The 26,478-nt window shown below is 39.1% G+C and overlaps 1 protein-coding gene across 1 annotated transcript; it reads right to left on the bottom strand.

The window, feature by feature from the left end:
- LOC126063714 (olfactory receptor 5D18-like) lies at positions 1 to 25,862 on the bottom strand. Its single transcript, XM_049862113.1, has 2 exons — positions 25,769 to 25,862; positions 1 to 941 (listed from the first exon to the last, which is right to left on the bottom strand). Exons 1-2 carry the CDS (start codon positions 25,860 to 25,862, stop codon positions 1 to 3), a joined length of 1,035 nt encoding a protein of 344 aa, XP_049718070.1.
- Between the last annotated feature and the right edge of the window lie 616 nt (positions 25,863 to 26,478).

Raw genomic sequence — 26,478 nt, 5'->3', positions numbered from 1 at the left:
TCAATGAGAAAAGACTCTAGTGTCCATTAACTTGCTGACTGTATTCTTGACATCCTTATTCCTGAGACTGTAGATCAAGGGATTCAACATGGGGATCACCACTGTGTAAAACACAGAGACAATTTTGACCATGTGCCTGGAGTTTTTGGAGTTGGGCACACAGTAGAGGAAGAGGATGGTGTCATGGAGGATGGTGATGGCAGTCAGATGAGAGGCACAGGTAGAGAATGCCTTACGACGCCCACTGGCTGAACTCATTTTCAAGATGGTGACAACAATAAACACATAAGAAGTGAGAATGATGAGTAATGTACTCACCGTATTAAAAGTAGCAAAGATGAAAAGCAACAACAGGCTGAGAGAAGTATCAGAGCAAGAAAGGGAGAGAAGCGAGGAGAACTCGCAGAAGTGATTGATTGTGTTGGAACCATGAAAAGATAATTTCAAAGCAGAGCATGTGAGTATCAAGGAACACCCTACTCCCCAAGTATATGATCCTGCCACCAGCATAGCACAGAGTCTCTGGGACATGGCAACTGTGTAGAGCAGAGGGTTGCAAATGGCCACAAAACGGTCATAGGCCATTACAGCTAATAAAAAGATTTCAGTCACCACAAAGGTACAAAAGAAAAAGAATTGTACTACACATCCTAAAAATGAAATGCTTCTGTCTTCTGCCACTAGGTTCCCCAGCATTTTGGGAGCAATGATGGAGGAAGAGCAGAAATCCACAAATGAGAGGTGGCTGAGGAAAAAGTACATGGGGATGTGAAGTTTGGGGTTAATTTTGATGATTACAATCATCCCAAGATTCCCTACAACAGTGACACTGTAGATGGCCAGAAATACCAGGAAAAGGGGAACCTGCAGTTCTGGGCAATCTGAGAAGCCCAAAAGGGTGAACGTGGCTGTGCTTCTATTTCTCTCTGGCACTAACGTGACTTCAGTTCATTGGAATCCAAAAGTCAATCCTGGAAATTAATAAATAAATAAATAAATAAACATAGTAATGATACAGGAAGCTTAGTCAACTATCCTTTGCTAAGACTGGAAAAGATGTCTCTTTCAGAATCTATGTGTTTATTAACTAATAAATGCTAAACCAAAATTTTAAAACATGATAACTATTTTTTTAAATTTTCTTAAGAAAAACTATTGAACCAAATTTTATTTATTTAAGGTCTTGAGTCTAGTTTTTTGTATTTATGAATATATAAGATGAGATTTAGGGATTGTATAAAAATTCATTGCCATCAAGACAATTTTGACACATAGTGACTCCATAGGACAGATTGAACTGCCCCATACAGTTTCCAAGGAGCAGCTGGATTCAAACTGCCAGCCTTATGGTTAGCAGTTAATCTCTTAACCAGTATACCACCAAGCCTCCTGGGATTATATGGTAATTTTAAATCACTTAACATTTTCAGTTCTCCTTGAATATTATAAGCTCATAAAAGACAAGCCCCACCTGATGCAGTGACAAATTATGTCCGCTCCACAGTCAATAACAAAAATCAGAATTGTCTAAATTATTTTATCAACTAACACAGTACATGTACACACTATGACATAAAGAATGGACAGCCTTAACACTTCCCATTTGTTTTTTTTATTGTTAATGCTGCACGGTATGCTAGCCTTTGTTTTTTCTTTCTGACACAGTAAACCTGATACCAAAATAAATCTTAATTAATTTGTTTCATCAGCCTAAGTGGTGCCAATGGTTAATGCCCTTGGCTGCCTATCCAAAAGTTTGGAGGTTCCAGTCCACCCAGTGGAGCCTTTGAATAGAGGGATAGTGACTTCAGAAAAATCAGCCTTTGAAAACCTTGTGGAGGATAGTTCTACTCTTACACATATGGGGTCATCATGATTCCAAGCTGGCTTTTTTTTTTCTTTTCTTTAATGTTTTTCCAATTAGGAAATCCTAAATTCCAGTCAGGACCCTGGGCAGCTCAGTGATTAAAAGTACTCCCTGCTATCCAAAGTCTCAGGGGTTTGAACCAAGCAGCTGCTCTGCAGGAGAAAGCTATGGCGCTCTGTTCTGGAAAGATTTACAGCCTTGGAAACCCAATGGGGCACTTCTATTCTGTCCGGTAGGGTATTTTTTCTTTTTTTAAGTTCCTATTCTTTCTCATTGCTTCAGGAATAGAAAGAAATTAGGACAGATGATAAAGTAAAAATATTCTGGTCCACATACTTACTCTAGAGGTAGCATAATACAAACCAGAAGAAGCCTTGACTTTCCCAGTGACCTGCAGATCAAGACCAGCCTATGACCCCCAACCATGTATGCATTTCCCGACCCAAACACTGGTCCGTTTTATAGATCTACCTACTAATATATTTCCTTAATCAATGATCACTCCCTTTAATTTGTGAGCAAACTAGGGACTCTAAATATGGTGAGTATTCCACTGACATTGTTATGTGCCACAATGATATACTTGAGGGCAGCATCCAGATGATACACAAATAATGGGATTTAGAGATGTTTATACACCAGGAATAAAGACACTTTGACTGAGAAATTCCCATTCCCAAAGTATCTCCAACTTACTTCTCTTCCTTCAACACACCTAGAATACTCATTCTGTCCCTATATTATGTCTGTAGAAGATAAAAGCATGGAGTAGTAGTGCATGTTTAAGTCATTTCATGTAAAAACAGTGATATAAAGGAATCATTGTATTTCTAGAATTGGTTGCCAGCACCTCTCACATCCCAACATACTTGGAAATTTTTTCTGTCTATGATTTCTTATAAGTTTATCTCTTATTCTGAAACCTAACAAATCATTATCAAATGGCCAAGAAATAAAGGTATCAGGTCTTGTGCTGGACTGAGATCCTCAATGATCCTATCATGTTCCTGTATAAATCTGAGTGCTCAAAAGCCAAAGCATCACACATACAGTAATTTTAATCATAACATTTTTAACACCATATTTTATTTATCTAAGCCATTTAAACCTTAATTTTGATCAAACTCATGTCTTTAACATCATTGCCCTTTTTTCTCCTAAATATGGATGCTAAATTAATAATAAATATATCCTCTCATTTAGTCCAGGAAATAAAGATAGGAGAGCTAAAATCTTCTTCCATATAATTTCCTCCCATTTCATTGTTCTTTTGGTCTCAGTAGACACCTGTTCTTCATGACATGCTTTATAATCTTAATTAAAGCTTGAAAGATAGATTGATAGGTAGATAGATAGATAGATGACAGATAAGTTGATTGATAAATTGCTAGATAAATACCATTTTTTTTAAAAGATTCTGTCTAATCACTGATTATTCCATTCTGCTTAAATGCCTGTCTATTGTACCTTGACGACTGCTCCAAAAATTTACAAAAGTAAGAAAACACACACTCCCAAAACTGTCAGGGCACATCTATTCCCCCACCTCAGGTATCTGTCATCCAGGGCACTATTACTGAGGGGTCAAGTCCTCTACGCACAGCTGTGCATAAAGAGTGCACATTCTGTTCCTTGTATGATCAGATATGCACCTTTTGCTATGGCTCTATATTCCTCATGAACTCTCTACATCTAAAGGTTACATATTACCCATTAGTTGTTTCCTAGATACACGACATTGAAGTTAATAACACTATGACTTTAGAATTTTAAAACAAACCTGCTAATGGCAAAGGGAAGGCTTCTCCTGCATCTGGGAAACTTGGATGGGAGTGAAGTGTATGCCGTATTACATCTGTACTCACAACCTTGAGTCTTGAACCCTAGAGACTATCTCTTGCCTCATTCTCTAAAAATAAACAATTAAAACTAACTACCTTTCTCAGCTGTACTAGAAAACCTGGAGGAATATTATAGTATCATTAGGGACATTTTATAAGCAACAATATATATTTCAAAGTCATCTTCCCCAGTCTCCTGAACATTCCCATACTCTCCCACAGTTATCAGTTATGTGTATCAGTGTTGTTATTTTGTTGTTATGTGCCGTTGAGTCAGTTCTGACTCATAGCGAATCTATGCACAGCAGAACGAAACACTGCCTGGTCCTGCGCCATCCTTACAATTGTTGTTATGCTTGGCTCATTGTTGCAGCCACTGTGTCAATCCACTTCGTTGAGGCTCTTCCTCTTTTCCACTGACCCTGTACTCTGCCAAGCATGATATCCTTCTCCAGGGACTGATTCCTCCTGACAAAATGTCCAAAGTATGTAAGACACAGTCTCGCCATCCTTGCTTCTAAGGAGCATTCTGGTTGTACTTCTTCTAAGACAGATTTGTTCATTCTTTTGGCACTCCATGGTATACTCAATATTCTTCGTCAACACCACAATTCAAAGGCATAAACTCTTCTGCAGTCTTCCTTATTCATTGTCCAGCTTTCACATGCATATGATGTGATTGAAAATACCATGGCTTGGGTCAGGCACACCTTAGTTTTCAGGGTGACATCTTCGCTTTTCAACACTTCAAAGAGGTCCTTTGCAGCAGATTTGCCCAGTGCAATGCGTCTTTTGATTTCTAACTGCTGCTTCCATGGTTATTGATTGTGGATCCAAGTAAAATGAAATCCTTGACAACTTCATTCTTTTCTCCATTTATCATGATGTTGCTCATTGGTCCACTTGTGAGGATTTTTGTTTTCTTTATGTTGAGGTGTGATCCATACTGAAGGCTGTGGTCTTTGATGTTCATGAGTAAGTGCTTCAAGTCCTCTTCACTTTCAGCAAGCAAGTTTGTGTCATCTGCATAACTCAGGTTGTTAATGAGTCTTCCTCCAATCCTGATGCCCCGTTCATCTTCATATTGTCCTGCATCTCATATTATTTGTTCAGCATACAGATTAAATAGGTATGGTGAAAGAATACAACCCTGATGCACACCTTTCCTGACTTTAAACCAATCAATATCCCCTTGTTCTATCCAGACAACTGCCTCTTGAACTATGTAAAGGTTCCTCATGAGCACAATTAAGTGTTCTGGAATTCCCATTCTTCCCAGTGTTATCCATAGTTTGTTATGATCCACACAGTCAAATGCCTTTGCATAATCAATAAAACACAGGTAAACATTCTTCCGGTATTCTCTGCTTTCAGCCAGGATCCATCTGACATCAGCAATGATATCCCTGGTTCCATGTCCTCTTCTGAAACTGACCTGAATTTCTGGCAGTTCCCTGTTGATGTACTGCTGCAGCCATTTTTGAATGATCTTCAGCAGAATTTTGCTTGCGTGTGATATTAATGATATTGTTCTATAATTTCCACCCTCAGTTGGATCACCTTTCTTGGGAATAGTCATAAATATGGATCTCTTCCAATCAGTTGGCCAGGAAGCTGTCTTCCATATTTCTTGGCATGGATAAGTGAGCACCTCCAGCGCTGCATCTGTTTGTTGAAACATCTCAGTTGATATTCCATCAATTCCTGGAGCCTTGTTTTTTGCCAGTGCCATAAGAGCAGCTTGGACTTCTTCCTTCAGTATCATCGGTTCCTGATCGATCATATGCCACCTCTTGAAATGGTTGAATATCGACTAATTCTTTTTGGTATAATGACTCTGTGTATTCCTTCCATCTTCTTTTGATGCTTCCTGCATCATTTAATATTTTCCCCATGGAATCCTTCACTATTGCAACTTGAGGCTTGAATTTTTTCTTCAGTTCTTTCAGCTTGAGAAACCTGGGCGTGTTCTTCCCTTTTGGTTTTCCATCTCCAGCTCTTTGCACATGTTATTATAATACTTTATTTTGTCGTCTCAAGAGGCCCTTTGAAATCTACTGTTCAGTTCTTTTACTTCATCAATTCTTCCTTTTGCTTTAGCTGCTCGACGCTCAAGATATGTGTATCAGTAGGAGAAGTAATTATTAAATATAAGTTGACTGAATGCTATGTGCTATTCTAATAGGTGAGAAATGATGTCTAAGTGTAGTTTTCATTTGTGCTTCTATTATTATGAGTCCAGTTGAACAACTCTTGATACCTTTTAGAACTATTTGTTTTTCTTTAATGTGGACTCTTTAATCGTATCTTATGTCCATTTTTCTATAGGACTAATTTTCATTTTCTGTTCAACTCTGTGATTGAGTTGGTGATTTCTCATTTTTTCTTTTTTAATTTTAATTTATTCTCTCTTGTTTTTGTTATGAAGTTTCTGTATATTCACATAATCTAAATTTTAAACCTTATTTTCGTAACCTGTTTTGATGTGTGGAGTAAGAAAGTGATCCAAATTCATCTTTTCCTCATATGGCTAAGGAAAGGTCGCCATATGGCTCTTGAACATCTCTTTGTCAAAAGACAACACTATTTTAATAATAGACACTTTATAAGATGTCCAAAATCCTGGTGGTGGAGTGGTTAAGTGCTGTGGCTGCTAACCAAAGGGTCGGCAGTTCAAATCCACCAGGCGCTACTTGGAAACTCTATGGGCCAGTTCTACTCTGTCCTGCAGGATCGCTATGAGTCAGAATTGACTTGACGGCAATGGATTTGGTTTTTTGATTTGGTTTATAAGATGTCTTTTGCAGAAGATTGTCCAATGCAATTTGTCATTTGATTTCTTGACTGCTGTTTCCATGGGTGTTTATTGTTGATTCAAGTAAAATGAAATCCTTGACAACTTCAATCTTTTCTCCATTTATCATGATGTTGCTTCTTGTTTATACAGTGGCATAATGATCCTTTTCCTCACTCTTTCTCAACATTTTCACTTGTTTCAAGTGCAAAGGTGCTCAATCATAAGATCTGCACAATCCAATGACAAAACCTTCAGACAAGAATTATTTCCCTTTATCACACAACACATCCACCTGTGTCTCCCAACAGAGACTGAATGCTTCCTCCACATGTTTGGAAATCACTAGCGACATACAACAGAATAACTTTACAGTCAAGTTAACAAATCAGAAAGACCTTTTCTAAGATGAGTTGGCAGCATTGCTCACATTGAACTGAGAGAGAAAAAAATCACACTATCATAAAATTTATTGATTCTGAAAGTGACAGTTTAAACAGATTCATTACAAGCATCCTCAGATGAAACAGAATTAAGTGGTTTTCTTAAGGCAGAAAAAAAAGAGACAAGGCATTGTGTCTCATAAAATAAACTAGCCTTCATGATACAGGTTTATTACAAGCCCAGTGCCAACGTTTTGGGATTTAATTCATTCCAAAACAATTATTTTCGAAATAATTTCAAAATAACTTTGACTAGCAACAAAGTGCTGTCAACTTATTGCTTTGTCAAGTATACTATCCAAACACAATAAAAATAAATTCATTAATTAAACACACCCACACTCATAAGCAAACAAAAATACAATCTAATGATATAATTATTCCAAGCCAAAGCAAATGTTTCTGGAGCCGGATCAAGAACTCCAGACAGCATCTGAGGTATAGAAGAGTTGGGTTAAGTCTAGACATGGGGAAGAGGAGGTGCAGAGAGAGCATAGAACCTGGGAGAAGCTACACACTAACATTTGAAATGCTCACTCTTTGGAGTCATTTTGGGATAGAGCTGGGAAACAGCCCTAACAGGAATCACAGAAAAGGGACTAATATGAGGAAGCAGTAGCCTAATTTTTTAAAAGGTGCATAAAATGCCTTTGGGAGTTCTCTGGAGAAGCAATTGGAAAGAGGCAAAGGGAGACCATGGTGAAGTGAGAAAGTGCTGTTGAATCTCAATGAGCCCCAACATGGGCAGGAACTACCTATGACCAGAGGAACAGCAAGTGTGGTAGGGCTAGAGGAATTCTTCAGACTGACAGGGAAAAACAGAAAGAAAATTGTTCCACTGTGGGCAGGTGCACTCATGGGGGAAATATACAGAGAGCCCATCTTTGCCAAAGACACTCAAACTCCACCACTTACATCAGCATCTGAGGACAGCTAAACAACTCCCTCCCACACATGATTATTGAATTCCAGAGTTCAAGCATTCAGAATTACTGGGTCAGCAATGAAAAAAGCCTAAGGATAAGAGTGCTGTCTAGCAGATTTCAGAAGACAATGCCAAGCCCACTGCTGATGAGTCAATTCTGACTCATAGCAATATTGTGAGGCTGAGTGGAGCTCCACTATGTCATTTCCAATGCTGTAAGTCTTTGTAGAGGCAGGCTACTACACCTTTGTCCCAAGGAGCAGCTGGTGGTGAGGGTCCTGGTCTTCTGTTTGGTGCACTTGGCCCTGGGACACCAGTGAGTACAACCAAAAAGTTTTCCCATGAAACAAAAATAAATATTTAACATAAAATAACAAAGATAACCAAATGGTGCAAGTTCAACAAAAAAAATAGTAAAACATCCAAAATCATAAAAGAAGAAAAACCAGTCAAAAGCAAAACAAGAAGAAAAGGGAAATTCTACTGTGGAGGCCAGACTAACACAAAGAATTGATAATCATCAGTCTATGGTGAAAAATATGTTTAAAGAAAGCAAAAAGCACACAAAAAAAATGAATTAGCAGAGACAGGGAAACAAATGGAACAACAAGTCCAAGACTCAATGTGGAAACCGAAAACATCAAAAAAGAAAACTTCTGGAACTGAAGAATAAAACAAATAAATCACGAAAAGCAAGAGAAACCCTCAACAATAGAGTTGAACATATGGAAGATAGAATAAATGAATTAGAAGACAAATTAACTGAACTTACCAAGTCTCAAGAGAAAAGAGCAAAGAAAAGTGAACAAACACTAAAGGAAATATGAGATTCAGTTAAGAAATCTAAAATTAGAATTATTTGAATACCAGAGCACCATGACAACAATACATGGAAATGATTTTCCGAGATGTAATTTGAGAGAATTTTCCAGATCTGAAGAGAAAACCAAGCCTCTACATACAGAAAGCTACACAAACCCCAACTAAATGAGACAAAAAAAAGAGCAACTCCACACCATATCCTAATAAAATTCTTGAAAACCAAGTACAAGGAGATAATTCTGAAAGCAGAAAGAGAAAAGCATAAAATAACATACCAAGGTGCTTTCATGACAATTATTGCAGATTTCTCCCCAGCAACTCTAGAAGCCTGAAGACAATGGAGAGACAGACATACAGAAAATACTGAAAGGAAACAATTGCCAACCAGGAATTCTTTTTTTTTTTTTTTTTTAATTGTGTTTTAAGTGAAAGTTTATAGATCACATCAGTTTCTCATACAAAAACTTATATGCACATAGTTATGTGACCCTAGTTGCTCTCCCTGTAATGTGAGTGCACATTCCTCCTCTTCACCCTGTATTTCCTGTGTCCATTCAACCAGCTCTCTTATTCCTCTGTCTCCTCATTTTGCCTTGTGTCAGGAGCTGCCCACTTAGCCTCATGTGTCTACTTGAGCTAAGAAGTACACTCTTCACCAGTAGCATTTTATGTCTTATAGTCCAATCTAATCTATGTGTGAAGAGTTGACTTCAGGAATGGTTTTAGTTTTAGGCTAACAGAGAGTACAGGAGCCAAGTCCTCTGGGATCCCTCCAGTCTCAGTCAGACCATTAAGTCTGGTCTTTTTACCAGAATCTGAATTTGAGTTCTGCACTTCAAATTCTCCTGCTCCATCAGGGACTCTCTGATATGTTTCCTGTCAAGGAGGTAATTGGTGGTAGCCAGGCACCATATAGTTCTTCCAGTCTCAGGCTGATGGAGTCTCTGGTTTATGTGGCCCTTTCTGTCTCTTGGACTCATCTTTTCCTTGTGACTTTAGTGTTCTTCATTCTTCTTTGTTCCAGGTGGGTTGGGACTAATTAATGCATCTTAGATGGCCACTTGCTAGCTTTTAAGACCCCAGGTGCCACTCCCAAAGTGGGATGTAGAACATTTTCTTAATAAACTTTGTTATGCCCCCTCAAACTCTGGAATACTCCACTGAAACCTGTGAACCATGGGTAATCCTGCTGGTATTTGAAATACTGATGACATATCTAGCAGCATCACAGCAACATACAAGCTAACGCAGTAGGACAAATTGACAGATGTATGAAGGAAAAAGAAAAGGGAACAACATGCTTGACATTTCTCAAGATGAAGGAACTGAAGAAAAAAATCAAGGCTCTAGTTGCAGTAACGAAAAAGTCTGTGGGCAAAATACTGAACTACACAAGAAGCATTAAAAGAAAACTGAAGAAATACACAGAATCACCATATCAAAATAATTGGCCAACATTCAACCATTTCAGGAGGTAGCATACGCTCAAGGACCAATGAAGGAAGATGTCCAAGCTACACTAAATACATTGGCAACAAACAAAGCTCAAGGAATTGATGGGATACCAATTTAGAGGTTTCAACAAGAAGTTTCAACTATAGAAGCACTAATTCACCTGTGCCAAGAAATTTGGAAGATAGATAATTGGTCAACCAAGTGGAAGATATTCCTATTTGTGCACATTCCAAAGAAAGGTGATCCAATTAACTGTGGAAATTATGGACCAATATCATTAATATCACACACACGTAAAATTTTGCTGAACATATTTCAAAAATAGTTGCAGGGGCTCAGGGACAGGGAACTGCCAGAAATTTAGCCGGATTCAGATGAGGACTTGGAACAAAGGCTATCACTGCTATTGTCAGATGGAGTTTGACTGAAAGCAGAATACGAGAAAGATATTTACCTTTGTTTTACTGACTATGCAAAGACATTTTATTGTGTGGATAATAACAAATTATGGGTAAAATTGAGAAGAATGGGAATTCCAGAACACTTTGTACTCATGGAGAACCTGTACATAGACCAAGAGGCAATTGTTTGAACAGGACAAAGTGATACTGGGAGGTTTAAAATCAGGAAAGGAAGGTGTCAGAGTTGTATTCTTCCACCATATTTACTCAATCTGTGTGGCAAGGAAATAATCTGAGCAACTGGGCTATATGTAGAAGAACAGAGCATCTGATTGGAGGAAGCTCATGATACACTGATGACACAACCTTGCTTGCTAAAAGTGAAGAGGGCCTGAAACACTCAGTGACTGAGATCAAAGACTACAGCCTTCAATATGGATTATACCGTACCATAACATAAAGAAAAAGATTCATGATACATCTTTCAACAGGGATAAATCTAGAAGGCATTATGCTGAGAGAAATAAGTCAACACAAAATGAAAAATACTGTATGAGACCACTATTACAAAAAAATAAGAAAAGGTTTGCACATAGAAAGAAACTAACTTTGATTGTTACAAAGGAGGCCTGGGTGGGGAGGGAAAAATACTAAATAGACAATAGATAAGTGATAACTTGGTAAGGGTAAGACAGTACACAATATTGGGGAAGTCAGCACCACTTGACTAAGGCAAGGTCACAGAAGTTTCACAGACACATCCGAACTCCCTGAGGGACTGAATTACTGGGCTGAGGGCTGGGGACCACGGTCTCGGGGGACATCTAACTCACATGGCAAAAGACAGTTTATAAAGAAAATATTCTACATCCTACTTTGCTAAGTAACATCTGAAGTCCTAAAAGCTTGTGAGGGGCCATCTAAGATACTCCAATGTTCCCACTCTGTCTGGAGCAAGGGAGAATGAAGAAAACCAAAGACACAGGAGAAAGATTACTCCAAAGGACTAATGGACCACAATTACCAGATCCTTCACCGGATTGAGTGCAGCACAACTAGATGATGCCTGGCTACCACCACTGACTGCTCTGACAGGGATCACAATAGAAGGTCCTAAATAGAGCTGGAGAAAAATGTAGAACAAAATTCTAACTCACGAAAAAAGACCAGACTTATTGGTCTGAAAGAGACTGGAAAAGCCCGAAGAATATGGCCCCCAGACAGCCTTTTAACTCAGTACTGAAGACACTCCTGAGGTTCAGCCTTCAGCCAAAGATTAGACAGGCCCATAAAACAAAATGAGACTAAAAGGGCACACCAGCCCAGGGAGAAGGACGAGAAAGTAGGAGGAGACAGGATAGCTGGCAGTGGGGAACCTGTGTTCAGGAAGTGGAGAGTGTTGACATGTTGTCAGGGACCAGTGTCACAATACAATATGTGTATTAATTGTTTAATGAGAAACTGCTCTGTAAATAATCTAAGACAGAATAAAAATAATAAAAAAAGATCCTCACAACTGGACCAATAAGCAATATCATGATAAACGAAGAAAAGATTAAATCGTCAAGAATTTCATTTCAATTTCATTTTTCAATTCCACAATCAATATCCATGGAAGCAGCAGTCAAGAAATCAAAAGACACATTGCTTTGGGTAAATCTGCTGCAAAAGACCTACTTAAACTGTTAAAAAGCAAACATGTCACTTGGAAGACTAAGGAGTGCCCTACTCAAGCATGGTATTTTCAATTGCCTCATAGGTAAGCAAATTCTGGACAATGAACAGAGAAGACTGAAGAAGAGTTGATGCATTTGAATTATGGTGTTGGTGAAGGACATTGATTATACCATGGACTGAAAAAAGAATGAACAAATCTGTCTTGGAAAACTTACAGCCAGGATGCTCATTAGAAGCAAAGATGGGGAGGCCTCATGGCATTTACTTTGGACATGTTGTCAGGAAGGACCAGTCCCTGGAGAAGAACATCATGCTTGATAAAGTAGAGGGTAAGTAAAAAGAGGAAGATCCTCCACAAGACGTATTGACACAGTGGCTTCAATAATGGGGTCAAACATAGCAACAATTGTAAGAATGGTTCAGGGCTGAGCAGTATTTCATTCTGTTATACATGGAGTTGCTATGAGTCAGAACCAACTGGACAGCACCTAACAAAAACAACAAGAGCAGCTCTGTATGTATTATTCAAGAGAATACTCCAAATAGAAAGTCAAGAACGTTAAATAAATACTTGTTTCTATATCTAGGAGGAAAATTAAAAAAATAAGAAAGAGAGTTCTCCAAAAAAATGCAACAAGAAATGCAATCATTAGGACCAAGTATATGATATTTTTAGGGAATAAATTCAATGATTAAATCCTTCAAACAGCACAACATCAAGTTTGTAAGAAGTAAGTACAAAGTAAACTAATAAAAAAAAATTTGTATATTGATGTTAATGGAGACACACCAACATAAATGCAGGAGGGAAGTGCATACCAGGAACAGATTTCCTAGTTTAAGGCTATATGTTAAACGTTATTCATATGTTAAATATTATTGTAATTGTAAGTTGTGTAATGTAATATGTATGGCAACCAAAAGGAAACATTGAGAATAAAGAAGGAAGAAAACAAAAAGTCTCATCACGTAAAATAGACAAACCGCTGGCTAGATTGACAAAAAATAAAAAGAAGAGGGAAATAACCTAATGAAGAAATGAAATTAGTGACATTATAACAGATCCAACAGATATAAAGAAGGTCATTACTATGAAGGTGATTACTATGAAAAATTGTACCACTAAAAATTTGAAAACATACATGAAATGGACAAATTCCTAGAAAAATGCTACCTACCCAAACTAACAAAAAGAGAGGTAGAAAATTTAAACAGACTCATGACAAAAAAAGAGACAGACGATATCATCAAAAATCTGCCAACAGAAAAAGGCCCATGACTAGATGGCTACACTGGAGAATTCTACCAGAAATTCAGATAAGAGTTGACACCAATCCTACTTAATCTCATTAAAAACATAAAGAGGTGCGGGGCCAAGATGGCTGAGTAGGTAGGACTACCTCAGGTCCCTCTTGCAACAAAGACTTGGAAAAACAAGTGAATCCAGCACAAACATGACAATCTACGAACCCTGACCATCAAACACAGAACTAAGGAGCTGACCTGAGTGACAGGGGAGCAAAAAGCCGCACCTTGAAGAAGCGACCGCTTCTGGAACTGTCATTCCGCGCCACAGCCTTGAGCCCTCGCAGTTCCCTGGTGCCAGAGTGGTGGGGCTGATTGCAGCTTCCTGAGACAGGGCAAGCATGGGACACAGCCCTAACCCCTATCCCCCTGGAGTAAACTCTGTAGAGACTCAGCCAGAGCAAGCAGGCTGCACACTGATGTGGCTGACAAGAGAATGAGCAACCACGGGGAAGCAGTGACTGTTTTTGGAGCCTGTAGCCAGCATCCCAGTCAGAAAACCTTGGCGCTGGGCTTTGGACTAAGCACAGAGGAGCTGATCATGGCTTCCTGAGACGCTGCAAGCTTGGGACGCAGCCCTAGCCCCATGAAGTAACCTCAGCGGAAATCCAGCCAGTGCATGCAGGCTGCACAACGACGCAGCTGACAGGGGAAGGAGAAATCATGGGGAAACAGCAACTGGTTTTGGAGCCTGGGGTGCAGCATCCCAGCCAGAAAACCTTGGTGCTGGGCTTTGGACTAGGAGCAGAGGAGCTGATCACGTCTTCCTGAGAAGGCGGAAGCACAGGATGCAGGCCTGACCCTCAGGGGCAATCTTGACCCAGCCAATGCACACAGGCTACATGCCCCTCTGGAATCTCAGATAAAACAGTCATCACAAAGCAAGATAAGTAACTTTGTCTATATTGCCCTACTTTCTCCTATCTATCTAATGCCCCCCCTCCCTGCCCCAGGTGGCTTCGTTAAAATTGGAATTTCCTGGGCCAGCGAGGGAAGTGCTCTGCAGGTTTTTTTTTCTTTTTCCCTAACCGATTCTCCTGGCCTGAGAGAAGAAGCAATTAACAACCCAGGGGGGAAAAATCCTTCCCCGACTTCCCTAAACTGGAATAAAAATACAGAACGAGCTCCAGCCAAGCATAAGAGATCCACAGTCTTTGGCTTTCATCCCTACAGACAGCAAGGTGGCTATTATACTGCAAAGGCAATTCTGATAGAGATCTGACTGTAATTGTTTTAGCTGAGCAGTGGAAAGACAAGTTCTGGACGTCTGATACCTCTCTACCTATTAAACAGAGCCCTCACTGATCCACAGCAGGGAACTGAGGGCTGAAGCTCCACCCAAACCACCTAGTGAATATAAATGGACTAAACGCACCAATAGAGAGACAGAGAGTTGCAGACTGGATAAAAAAACACGATCCCTCTATATGCTGCCTAAAAGAGATACACCTTAGACTTAGAGACACAAACTAAAACTCAAAGAATGGAAAAAAATATTTCAAGCAAACAAAAATCAAAAAAAAAAGTGGGAGTGGCAGTATTAATTTCTGACAAAACAGACTTTAAAGTTAAATCCACCACAAAGGATAAAGAAGGACACTACATAATGATTAAAGGGACAATTGACCAGGAAGATATAACCTTATTAAATATTTATGTACCCAATGACAGGGCCGCAAGATACATAAAACAAACTTTAACAGAATTGAAAAGTGAGATAGACACCTCCACAATTATAGTAGGAGACTTCAACACACCACTTTCGAAGAAGGACAGGAATTCCAGTAAGAAGCTCAATAGAGACACGGAAGATCTAAGTGCTACAATCAATCAACCTGACCTCATAGACTTATACAGAACACTCCACCCAACAGCGGCAGAGTATACTTTTTTTTTCTAGTGCACATGGAACACTCTCTAGAATAGATCACATATTAGCTCTTAAAACAAACCATTGCAGAATCCATAACATCAAAATATTACAAAGCATCTTCTCAAGCCATAAGGCCATAAAAGTAGAAATCAATAACAGAAAAATCAGGGGAGAGAAATCAAATACTTGGAAACTGAACAATACTCTGCTCAAAAAAGACTGGGTTATAGAAGACATTAAGAGGGAATAAAGAAATTCATAGAATGCAATGAGACCAAAAACACTTCCTATCAAAACCTCTGGGACACAGCGAAAGGAGAGCTCAGAAGTCAATTTGTATCAATAAATGCACACATACGTAAAGAAGAAAGAGCCAGAATCAGAGAACTGTCTCTACAACTTGAACAAATAGAAAGAGAACAACAAAAGAATCCATCAGGCACCAGAAGAAAACAAATAATAAAAACTAGAGCAGAATTAAATGAAATAGAGAACAGAAAAACAATTGAAAGAATTAACAAAGCCAAAAGCTGGTTCTTTGAAAAAAATTAAAAAAATTGATAAACTATTGGCCAGACTGACAAAAGAAATACAGGAAAGGAAACAAATAACCTGAACAAGAAATGAGATGGGCCATATCACAACAGACCCAACTGAAATTAAAACAATCATATCAGATTACTATGAAAAATTGTACTCTAACAAATTTGAGAACCTAGAAGAAATGGGTGAATTCCTAGAAACACACTACCTACCTAAACTAACACGATTAGAACAATTAAATAGACCCATAACAAAAAAAAGAGATGGAAAAGGTAATCAAAAAACACCCAACGAAAAAAAGCCCTGGCCCGGAAGGCTTCGCTGCAGAGTTCTACCAAACTTTCAGAGAAGAGTTAACACCACTACTACTAAAGGTATTTCAAAGCATAGGAAAGGGTGGAATACTCCCTAACTTATTCTATGAAGCCAGCATATCCCTGATACCAAAACCAGGTAAAGATACCACAAAAAAAAAAAAAAAAAAAAAGAAAATTACAGACCTATATCCCTTATGACCATAGATGCAAAAATCATCAACAAAATTCTAGCCAATAGAATTCAACAACATATCACAAAAATAACCCATTGTGACCAAGTGGGATTTATACCAGGTTAAAAAAAAAAATTTTATTGAAGGTTGGTTCAATATTAGAAATATAATTAATGTAATCCACCATAATAAACAAAGCAAAAGACAAAAACCACATGATCTTATCAATCGATGCAGAAAAGGCATTTGACAAAGTCCAACACCCATTCATGAGAAAAACTCTCAGCAAAATAGGAATTGAAGGAAAATTCCTCAACGTAATGAAAGGCATTTATACAAAGCCAACAGCCTACATCACCCTAAATGGAGAGAGCCGGAAAGCATTTCCCCTGAGAATGGGAACCAGACAAGGATGCCCTTTATAACCACTCTTATTCAGCATTGTGTTGGAGGTCCTAGCCAGAGCAATTAGACTAGACAAAGAATTAAAGAGCATCCAGATTGGCAAGGAAGAAGTAAAATTATCTCTATTTGAAGATGACGTGATTTTATACACAGAAAACCCTAAGGAATCCTCAAGAAAAATACTGAAACTAATAGAAGAGTTCAGCAGAGTTTCAGGTTACAAGATAAACATAAAAAAATCAGCTGGATTCCTCTACACCAACAAAAACAACATCGAAGAGGAAATCACCAAATCAATACCATTCACAGTAGCCCCCAAGAAAATAAAATATTTAGGAATAAAGCTTACCAAAGACGTAAAAGACCTACACAATGAAAACTACAAGGTACTACTTCAAGAAACTAAAAGGGACCTGCATAAGTGGAAAAACATACCTTGCTCAGGGATAGGAAGATTAACAGTAAAAATGTCTATTCTACCAAAAGCTATCTATATATGCAATGTATTTCTGTTACAAATTCCAACGACATTTTTTAATGTGATGGAAAAACAAATCACTGACTTCATATGGAAGGGAAAGAAGCCCCAGATAAGAAAAGCATTGCTGAAAAAGAACGAAGTGGGAGGCCTCATTCTACCTAATTTGAGAACATATTATACAGCCACAGTAGTCAAAACAGCCTGGTACTGGTCCAACAACAGGCACATAGACCAATGGAACAGAATTGAGAACCCAGATATAAATCTATCCACATATGAGCAGCTGATATTTGACAAAGGCCCAGTGTCAGTTAATTGGGGAAAAGATAGTCTTTTTAACAAATGGTGCTGGCATAACTGGATATCCTTCTGAAAAAAAAATTAAACAGGACCCATACCTCACACCATGCACAAAAACTAACTCCAAATGTACCAAAGACCTAGACATAAAGTCTAAAACAATAAAGATCATGGAAGAAAAAATAGGGACAATGTTAGGATCCCTAACACAAGGCATAAACAAAATACAAAAAATTACTAAAAATGACGAAGAGAAACCAGGTAACTGGGAGCTCCTAAAAATCAAACTCCTATGCTCATCTAAAGACGTCACCAAAAGAGTAAAAAGACCACCTACAGACTGGGAAAAAATTTTCAGCTATGACATCTCTGACCAGCACCTGATCTCTAAAATCTGCATGATTCTGCTAAAACTCAACCACAAAAAGAAAAACAACCCAATTAAAAATTGGGCAAAGGATATGAACAGGCACTTCACTAAAGAAGGTATTCAGGCTGCTAATAGATACATTAGGAAATGCTCTTGATCATTAGCCATTAGAGAAATGCAAATTAAAACTACGATGAGATTCCATCTCACTCCAACAAGGCTGTCATTAATCCAAAAAACACAAACTAATAAATGTTGGAGGGGCTGCAGAGAGATTGGAACACTTACACACTGCTGGTGGGAATGTCAAATGGTACAACCACTTTGGAAATGGATCTGGTATTTCCTTAAAAAGCTAGAAATAGAACTACCATACGACCCAGCAATCCCACTCCTCAGAGTATATTGTAGAGAAATAAGAGCCTTTACACGAACAGATATACGCACACCCATGCTTATTGCAGCACTGTTTACAATAGCAAAAAGCTGGAAGCAACCAAGGTGTCCATCAATGGATGAATGGATAAATAAATTATGGTATATTCACACAATGGAATGGTACGCATCGATAAAGAACAGTGATGAATCTATGAGACATTTCATAACATGGAGGAACCTGGAAGGCATTATTCTAAGTGAAATTAGTCAGATGCAAATGGACAAATATTGTATAAGACCAATATTATAAGATCTTGAGAAATAGTTTAAACTCAGAACACATTTTTTTGTGGCTATGAGAGGGCTGAGGAAGGGAGTGTGGGAGAGGGTTATTTACTGATTCGATAGTAGATAACTACTTTAGGTGAAGAGAAGGACAACACTCAATACAGGGGAGGTCAGCACAACTGGACTGGACCAAAAGCAGTTTCCTGAATAAACTGATGCTTCGAAGGTCAGTGGAGCAAGGGCAGGTGTTTGGGGTTTATGGCTTCAGGGGACATCTAAGTCAATTAGCAAAATAAATTCTATTAAGAAAACATTCCGCATCCCACTTTGAAGTGTGACGTCTCAGGTCTTAAATGGTTGCCAGCGGCCATCTAAGATACATCAATGAGTCTCAACTCACCAGGATCAAAGGAGAATGAAGAACACAAATGTCACAAGGTGATTAAGAGCCCAAGAGACAGAAAGGGGTACATGAACTAGAGACTACATCATCCTGAGACCAGAGGAGTTAGATGGTGCCTAGCCACAACTGATGACTGCCCTGACAGGGAGCACAACAGAGAACCCCTGAGGGAGCAGAACAGTGGGATACAGACCACAAATTCTCATAAAAAGACCAGACTTAATGGTCTGACTAAGACTAGAAGAATCCCAGCAGTCATGGTCCCCAAACCTTCTGTTGGCCCAGGACAGGAACCATTCCCTAAGCCAACTCATCAGACATGGATTGGACTGGACAATGGGTTGGAGGGAGATGCTGATGAGGAGTGAGCTACTTGCATCAGGTGGACACTTGAAACTATGTTGACATCTTCTGTCCGGAGGGGAGATGGGAGGGTAGAGGGGGTTAGAAACGGTCAAAATGGTCACGAAAGGGGAGACTGGAAGGAGGGAGCGGGCTGACTCCTTAGGGAGAGAGTAAGTGGGAGTATGGAGTAAGGTGTATATAAGTTTATATGTGAGAGACTGACTTGATTTGTAAACTTTCACTTAAAGCACAATAAAAATTATTTAAAAAAAATAAAGAGGAACACTATCAAACTACCAAACTCTATGAAGCCAGCATTACCTGATACACAAACTGTGTAAAGAAATCATGAAAACTGAAAATTACAGATGAATATCCTTATGAAAATATATACAAAACTTTTCAACAAAATTCTAGTCAGCAAACTTAAGCAACATATAAAAAAAAAATCATAGACCATGATAAATTGAGATTTGTACTAGTATTACAAGGGTGGTTCACCATTAGAAAATCAGTTTAAACCACAACATAAAAAAAAAAAAGGAAAATAAATACATGATCATATCAATTTATGGAAAAAGGCATTTGATGAAATTCAACATCCTTTTTCTGATTAAAAAAAGCTTCAGAAAAATAGGAAAAGAGATATTTCTCAACATAATTAAGGGCATATATGCAGCAACAACAGCCACCTTTACACTGAAAGAAAAAAGCCTGAGTCTTCTCTTTCAGAAAGAGAATGAGACAACGATGCCCATTATCATCACTCTTATTCAACATTCTACTGGAAGTCCTAGCCAGTGCAATAAAACAAGATTTGAACTGCTGACCTTTTATTAGCAGCCAAGCTCTTAACCACTGTATGTACCCTGTTGTTAGGTGCAGTCGAGTCGATTCCAACCCATAGTGACCCTATATACCATAGAATGAAATACTGCCTGTGCCTGTGCCATGCTCACAATCATTGTTATGCTTCAGCCCATTGTTGCAGCCACTGTGTCAGTTCATCTTCCTGAGGGTCTTCCTCTTTTCCACTGACTGTCTAATTTACCAAGCATGATGTCCTTCTCCAGGGACTGATCCTTCTTGACAACATGTCCAAATATGTAAGTTGCAGTCTTACCATCCTTGCTTCTAAGGAGCATTCTGGTTCTACCCCTTCCAAGGCAGATTTGTTCATTCTTTTGGGAGTTCATAGCATAGTCAATATTCTTCGCCAATGCCACAATTCAAAAGCATCAATTCTTCTTTGGTCTTCCTAATTCATTGTTCAGCTTTCACATGCATATGATGCGATTGGAAATACCATGGCTTGGGTCAGGTGCACCTTGGTCTTTAAGGTGACGTCTTTGCTTTTCAACACTTTAAAGAGTTCCTTTGCAGCAGATTTACCCAAAACAATGCATCTTTTGATTTCTTGATTGCTGCTTCTATGGATATTGATTATGACTCCAAGTAAAATAAAATTCTTAACTTCAGTCTTTTCTCAGTTTATCATGATGTTGCTTGTTGGTCCACTTGTGAGAATTTTTGTTTTCTTTATGTTGAGGTGTAATCCATACTGAATGGTGTGGTCTTTGATCCCTAAGTGCTTCAAGTCCTCTTCGCTTTCAATAAGCCAGGTTGTGTCATTTGCATAACACAGGTTGTTAATGAGTCTTCCTCCAATCCTGATGCCCCGTTCTTCTTCATACAGTCCAGCTTCTCAGATTATTTGCTAAGTGTACAGATTGAATAGGTATGGTGAAAGGATGCAACCCTGATGCACACCTTTCCTGACTTTAAACCACTCAGTATCCCCTTGTTATGTCCAAACAACTGCCTCTTGATCTATGTACCGGTTCCTCATGAGCACAATTAAGTGTTCTGGAATTCCCATTCTTCCCAGTGTTATCCATAATTTGTTATGATCTACACAGTCCAATACCTTTGCAGAGTCAAGAAAACACAGGTAAATATCCTTCTGGGATTCTCTGATTTCAGCCAGGATCCATCTGACATCAGCAATGATATCCTTGGTTTCATGCGCTCTACTGAATCCAGCCTGAATTTCTAGCATTTCCCTGTCGATATACTGGTTTTGAATAATCTTCAGCAAAATTTTGCTTTCGTATGGTATTAATGATATTGTTCTGTAATTTCCACATTCTGTTGGATCACCTTTCTTGGGAATAGGCATAAATATTTATCTCTTCCAGTCAGTTGGTCAGGTAGCTGTCTTCCAAATTTCTTGGAAGTTAGAGGAGTGAGTGCTTCCAATGCTGCATCCGTTTGTTCAAACATCTCAATTGATATTCCCTCAGTCATTGGCTCCTTGTTTTTCGCCAATGCCTTCAGTGCAACTTGGACTTCTTCCTGCAGTGTCATCAGTTCCTGATCATATGCTACCTCTTGAATCAGTTGAACATCAACCAATTCTTTTTGGTATAATGGCTTTGTGTATCCCTTCGATCTTCTTTGGAGTCTTTCTGCATCGTTTTACATTTTCCCCATAGAATCCTTCAGTATTGCAACTTGAGGCATGATTTTTTTCATCAGTCCTTTCAGCTTGAGAAATGCCAAATGAATTCTTCCCTTTTGGTTTTCTATCTCCAGCTCTTTGCACATATCAGTATAATACTTTTTATTCTCGAGTTGCCCTTTGAAATATTCTGTTCAGTTCTTTTACTTCATCATTTCTTCCTTTTGCTTTAGCTGCTAGACATTCAAGAGCAAGTTTCAGAGTCTCTTCTGACATCCATTTTGGTCTTTTCTTTCTAACCTGTCTTTTTAATGACCTCTTGCTTTCTTCAGGTATGTGTCCTTGAAGTCATTCCACAACTTGTCTGCTATTCATCTGTTAGTGTTCAACGTGTCAAATCTATTCATGAGATAGTCTGTAAATTCAGGTGGCATATACTCAAGGGTGTACTTTGGCTCTCATGGATTTGCTCTAATTTTCTTCAGTTTCAACTTGGACTTGCATGTGAGCAGTTGATGGTCTGTTCCGTAGTTGACCTCTGGCCTTGTTCTGACTGATGATATTGAGCTTTTCCATCATCTCTTTCCACAGATGTAGTCAATTTGATTCTTGTGTATTCCATCTGTGAGGTTCATGTGTATCATCGCCATTTATGTTGGTGAAAAAAGACATTTACAATGAAAAAGTCGTTGATCTTGCAAAATTCTATCCCAGGATCTCCAGCATAATTTCTATCACCAAGGCCATATTTTCCAAATATTTATCCTTTTTTTTTTTTCCAACTTTTGCATTCCAATCACCAGTAATTATCAGTGCATCCTGATTGAATGTTCAACCAATTTCAGACTGCAGAAGCTGGTAAAAATCTTCAATTTCTTCATCTTTGGCCTCTGGTTTTTGCATAAGTTTGAATAATAGTAATATTAACTGGTCTTCCTTATAGATGTATGGATATGATCCTATCACTGACAGCACGGTACTTCAGGATAGATCAGGAAATGTTCTTTTTGACCACGAATGCAATGTCATTTCTCTTCAAGTTGTCATTCCCAGCATAGTAGACCATATGATTGTCTGATTCAACATGGCCAATACCAAACCATTTCAGTTACTAATGCCTAGCATTTTGCTGTTTATGCATCCCATTTCATTTTTGACAATTTCCAATTTTCCTAGATTCATACTTCTCTTATTCCATATTCCAGATATTAATGGCTGTTTGCAGTTGTTTCTTCTCATTTTGAGTCATGCCACATCAGCAAATGAAGGTTCCAAAAGCTTGACTCCAGGTCATTAAGGTCGACTCTACTTTGAGGAGGCAGCTCTTCTCCAGTTGTCTTCTGAGTGTCTTCCAACCTTGCGGTCTCATCTTCTGGCACTATACCAGAAGTGTTTTGCTGGTATTCATAAGGTTTTTACTGGCTAATTCTGTTCTGAAGTAGACTGCCAGGTCCTTCTTCCTAGTTTGTCTTAACCTGGAAGCTCAGCTGAAACCCGTCTGACATGGATGACCCTGCTGGTATCTGAATACTGGTGGCATAGGTTCCAGCATCACAGCAATATCCAAGCTCTGACAGTCCGACAAACTGACATGTCGGGGGCGTGTACCATACAAACTTAAAAATAATGGCACAAGTAGATATATGCACAGCTCCGTTCATTGCTGCTTTATTCAAAAAGCAAATAAATGGAAACAACTGAATTGCCCAACAAAGGATCCATTGATAAACAAATCGTGGCACATACATACAATGGAATACTGTGCAACCATAATGAAAATGAGTCCATGAATCGTATTATAGCATGGATGGATCAGGAAGTTATAATGCTAAGCGAAATAAATCAAGCATATAAGAACAAATATTGTATGGTCCTTCCTTTATAAGATGACAAGAACAGATAAATATAGTGAGACCAATATCCATTGATGGTTACCAGGGAAGGGGTTAGGGAAAATAAGGTTTATGTAGCAGAGACTAGTTATTTTCAGTGATGAGAAAAGTGGCCTTGAATGTGAATATAGTCAGCACATTACAACCAAAGTAAAAAAGAATGTTTGAGCACATATGCTAGATATAGGAAAATTGATGTATGAGTACGTATATGTGTGTACATACATGAAAACAGATAGAAGTGTCTATAACCCACTGCTGTTGAGTTGAGAGGTATCTATAAAAAAAAAAATAGGTATGTGTAAATACAAAAATGTGGGTGCAGGCACATATATTCATTGAAGACAAAAATATGAATACTCCACACACATAACCAAACACCTTTCAACATTGATTTGCTGGGTTTTCAGGCTTAGGACTATAGTTTCCTGGGACAACTCAATGAACTGGCGTAACATTTCACAAAAATCGTGATCTGAATTCTAGTAAAATGAGTAGTGTCTAAGTTTTTAAAAGCTTGAGGTGTAATAGTGAGTGGTGCCATTCTTATACCCACTCCTTGATTCTTGGAACTGTGAATCCTGGCTATGGGAGAAACACCATCATATATCGAACACTGGCTTAGAGCATATACAGCCTCCTGGAGAACATTGCCTTAGCCTCTGGCATCTAAAAGGGTGAAGTTACAGTCTCTTAGGTTTTAAAGAGTAAGGTCTTCACCAACTTGGTTCCAGAGTGTGGGGCCACTGTTCACTTGTCCCAGCAGGATGGAGGTGGGTGTGCTGCCCAAATCTGAAGGGGCAGGGATGCCATGCCCAAGGGGCAGAAGAATGAGGCCTGCCAGGGCTGAGGGGGTAGTGTCACCACTCAGAAGGACTAGACAAATGAGGCCACCCACAGTAGAGGAAGCAGAGTTGCTGTTCCAATGGGCCTGAAAAGTGGAGCTAAAGCCCAGGGCCAAGGAACGTCCTCCCAGAATCCAGAGAGTGTTGCTAACACCCAGAGTCTGGGGTGCAGGACAGGTGTATAAATGGACTCAGAGAACAGAGGATTATTTTTAAACCTTGAGAACTAATGTAATGTATTCTGCTGGCTTGCTTTGTGCCTGTTACCCTTTTTTCCCTCCAATTCGTAACGGAAATGTCTACCTTGTTCCTGTTCCACCATTGCATTTTGGAAAGAGAAATGGTCAGGCATTTGATTATGTTTTGATTCATGGGCTGAGGCCATTGGTTTGCCTGGATGGTCAGGGAATTGGAAGGAACATGATTGGAAAATTGGAGACAAGGAGTTATGGGGAGGAGATATGCAGATAGGCCTATCTGAATGGGTCAAAGTAGTGAAGATATTTGTGCCTCATGTGAATGTTCATCAAAGGGTGACCTCAGCAGAGGAGGATTTTAATGTGAAGTGGATTGGAAGACATGTTCTGTGAAAAAGTCTTCATTTTTTCCCCAGCCACTCCCATCATTTCCCAATGGGCTCAAGAAAAAGTGGCCTTGGTGGCAGGGATGGAAGTTATATATGGACTCAGAAACAGAATTCTATTCACCAAGTTTGACTTGGCTACAGCCACTGCTGAGTGCCCAATCTGCCAGCAGGACAAAACAACACTGAATCCCTGATATGGCATCATCCCTCGAGGTGATAAGCCAGCCACCTGGTGGTAGGTTGGTTACTTTGGACCACTTCCATCATGGCAAAGGCAGTGTTTTGTTCTTACTGGAATAGACACTCTGGATATGGATTTCTTTCCCTGCACGCAGCGTTTCTGCCAAAAATACCACCCATGGACTTACAGATTATCTTATCTACTGTCTTGGTATTTCACATGGTATCACCTCAGATCAAGGGACTCACTCCACAGCACATGAAGTGCAACAATGGGCCTGTTCTCATGGAATTCACTGGTCTTACCATGTTCCCCATCAAACTGAGGCAACTGGCTTGATAGAATAATGGAATGGCCTTCTAAAGACACAATTATGACACCAGCTAGGTGGCAATACCTTGCAGGGTTGAGGCCATCTTCCCCAGGAGGTTGTATATGCTCCTAACCAGCATCCAATACATGGTGTTGTTTCTTCCACAGCCAGGATTCATGGTTCCAGGAATCAGGGGTGGAAATGGGAGTGGCACCACTCACTATTACCTCTAGTGACCCACTCACAAAATTTTTGCTTCCTGTCCCCAGGACAGGAATGCTCCCACCTGGAGACACATCACTGATCCCATTGAACTGGAAGTTAAGAATGCCAGCTGGCCATATTAGTTCTCCTTATGCCTGTGGATCAATAGGCAAAAAAGGGAGTCGCCGTATTGTCTGGTGTGACTGATCCTGATTAAGGAGAGAAAATTGCATTGTTATTACATAATGCAGGTAAAGAAGAGTATGTCTAGAATGCAGGAGATCTGTAAGGGCATCTCTTAGTACTACTATGCCCCGTGATTAAAGCTAATGGAAAACTATGGCAACCCAATTCTGACATGACTATGAATGGCCCAGACCCTTTTGGAATGAAGATTTGTGTCACCCCACTAGGCAAAGAACCACTACCAGCTGAGGTGCTTGCTGAGGGCAAAGGGAATATTGAAAGCAGAGTGGAAGAAGGTAGTCCTAAATACCAGTTACATTCACTTGACCAGTTGCAGGTGAAAGGATACAACCCTGACATGCACCTTTCTTTACTTTAAACCATGAGGTATTCCCTTGTTCTGT

Source organism: Elephas maximus, chromosome 20 (genome assembly GCF_024166365.1).
Source record: "Elephas maximus indicus isolate mEleMax1 chromosome 20, mEleMax1 primary haplotype, whole genome shotgun sequence".
Taxonomy (NCBI): domain Eukaryota; kingdom Metazoa; phylum Chordata; class Mammalia; order Proboscidea; family Elephantidae; genus Elephas; species Elephas maximus.
Note: the sequence above shows the minus strand (reverse complement) of the source record. Positions and strands in the feature narration are given on the sequence as shown.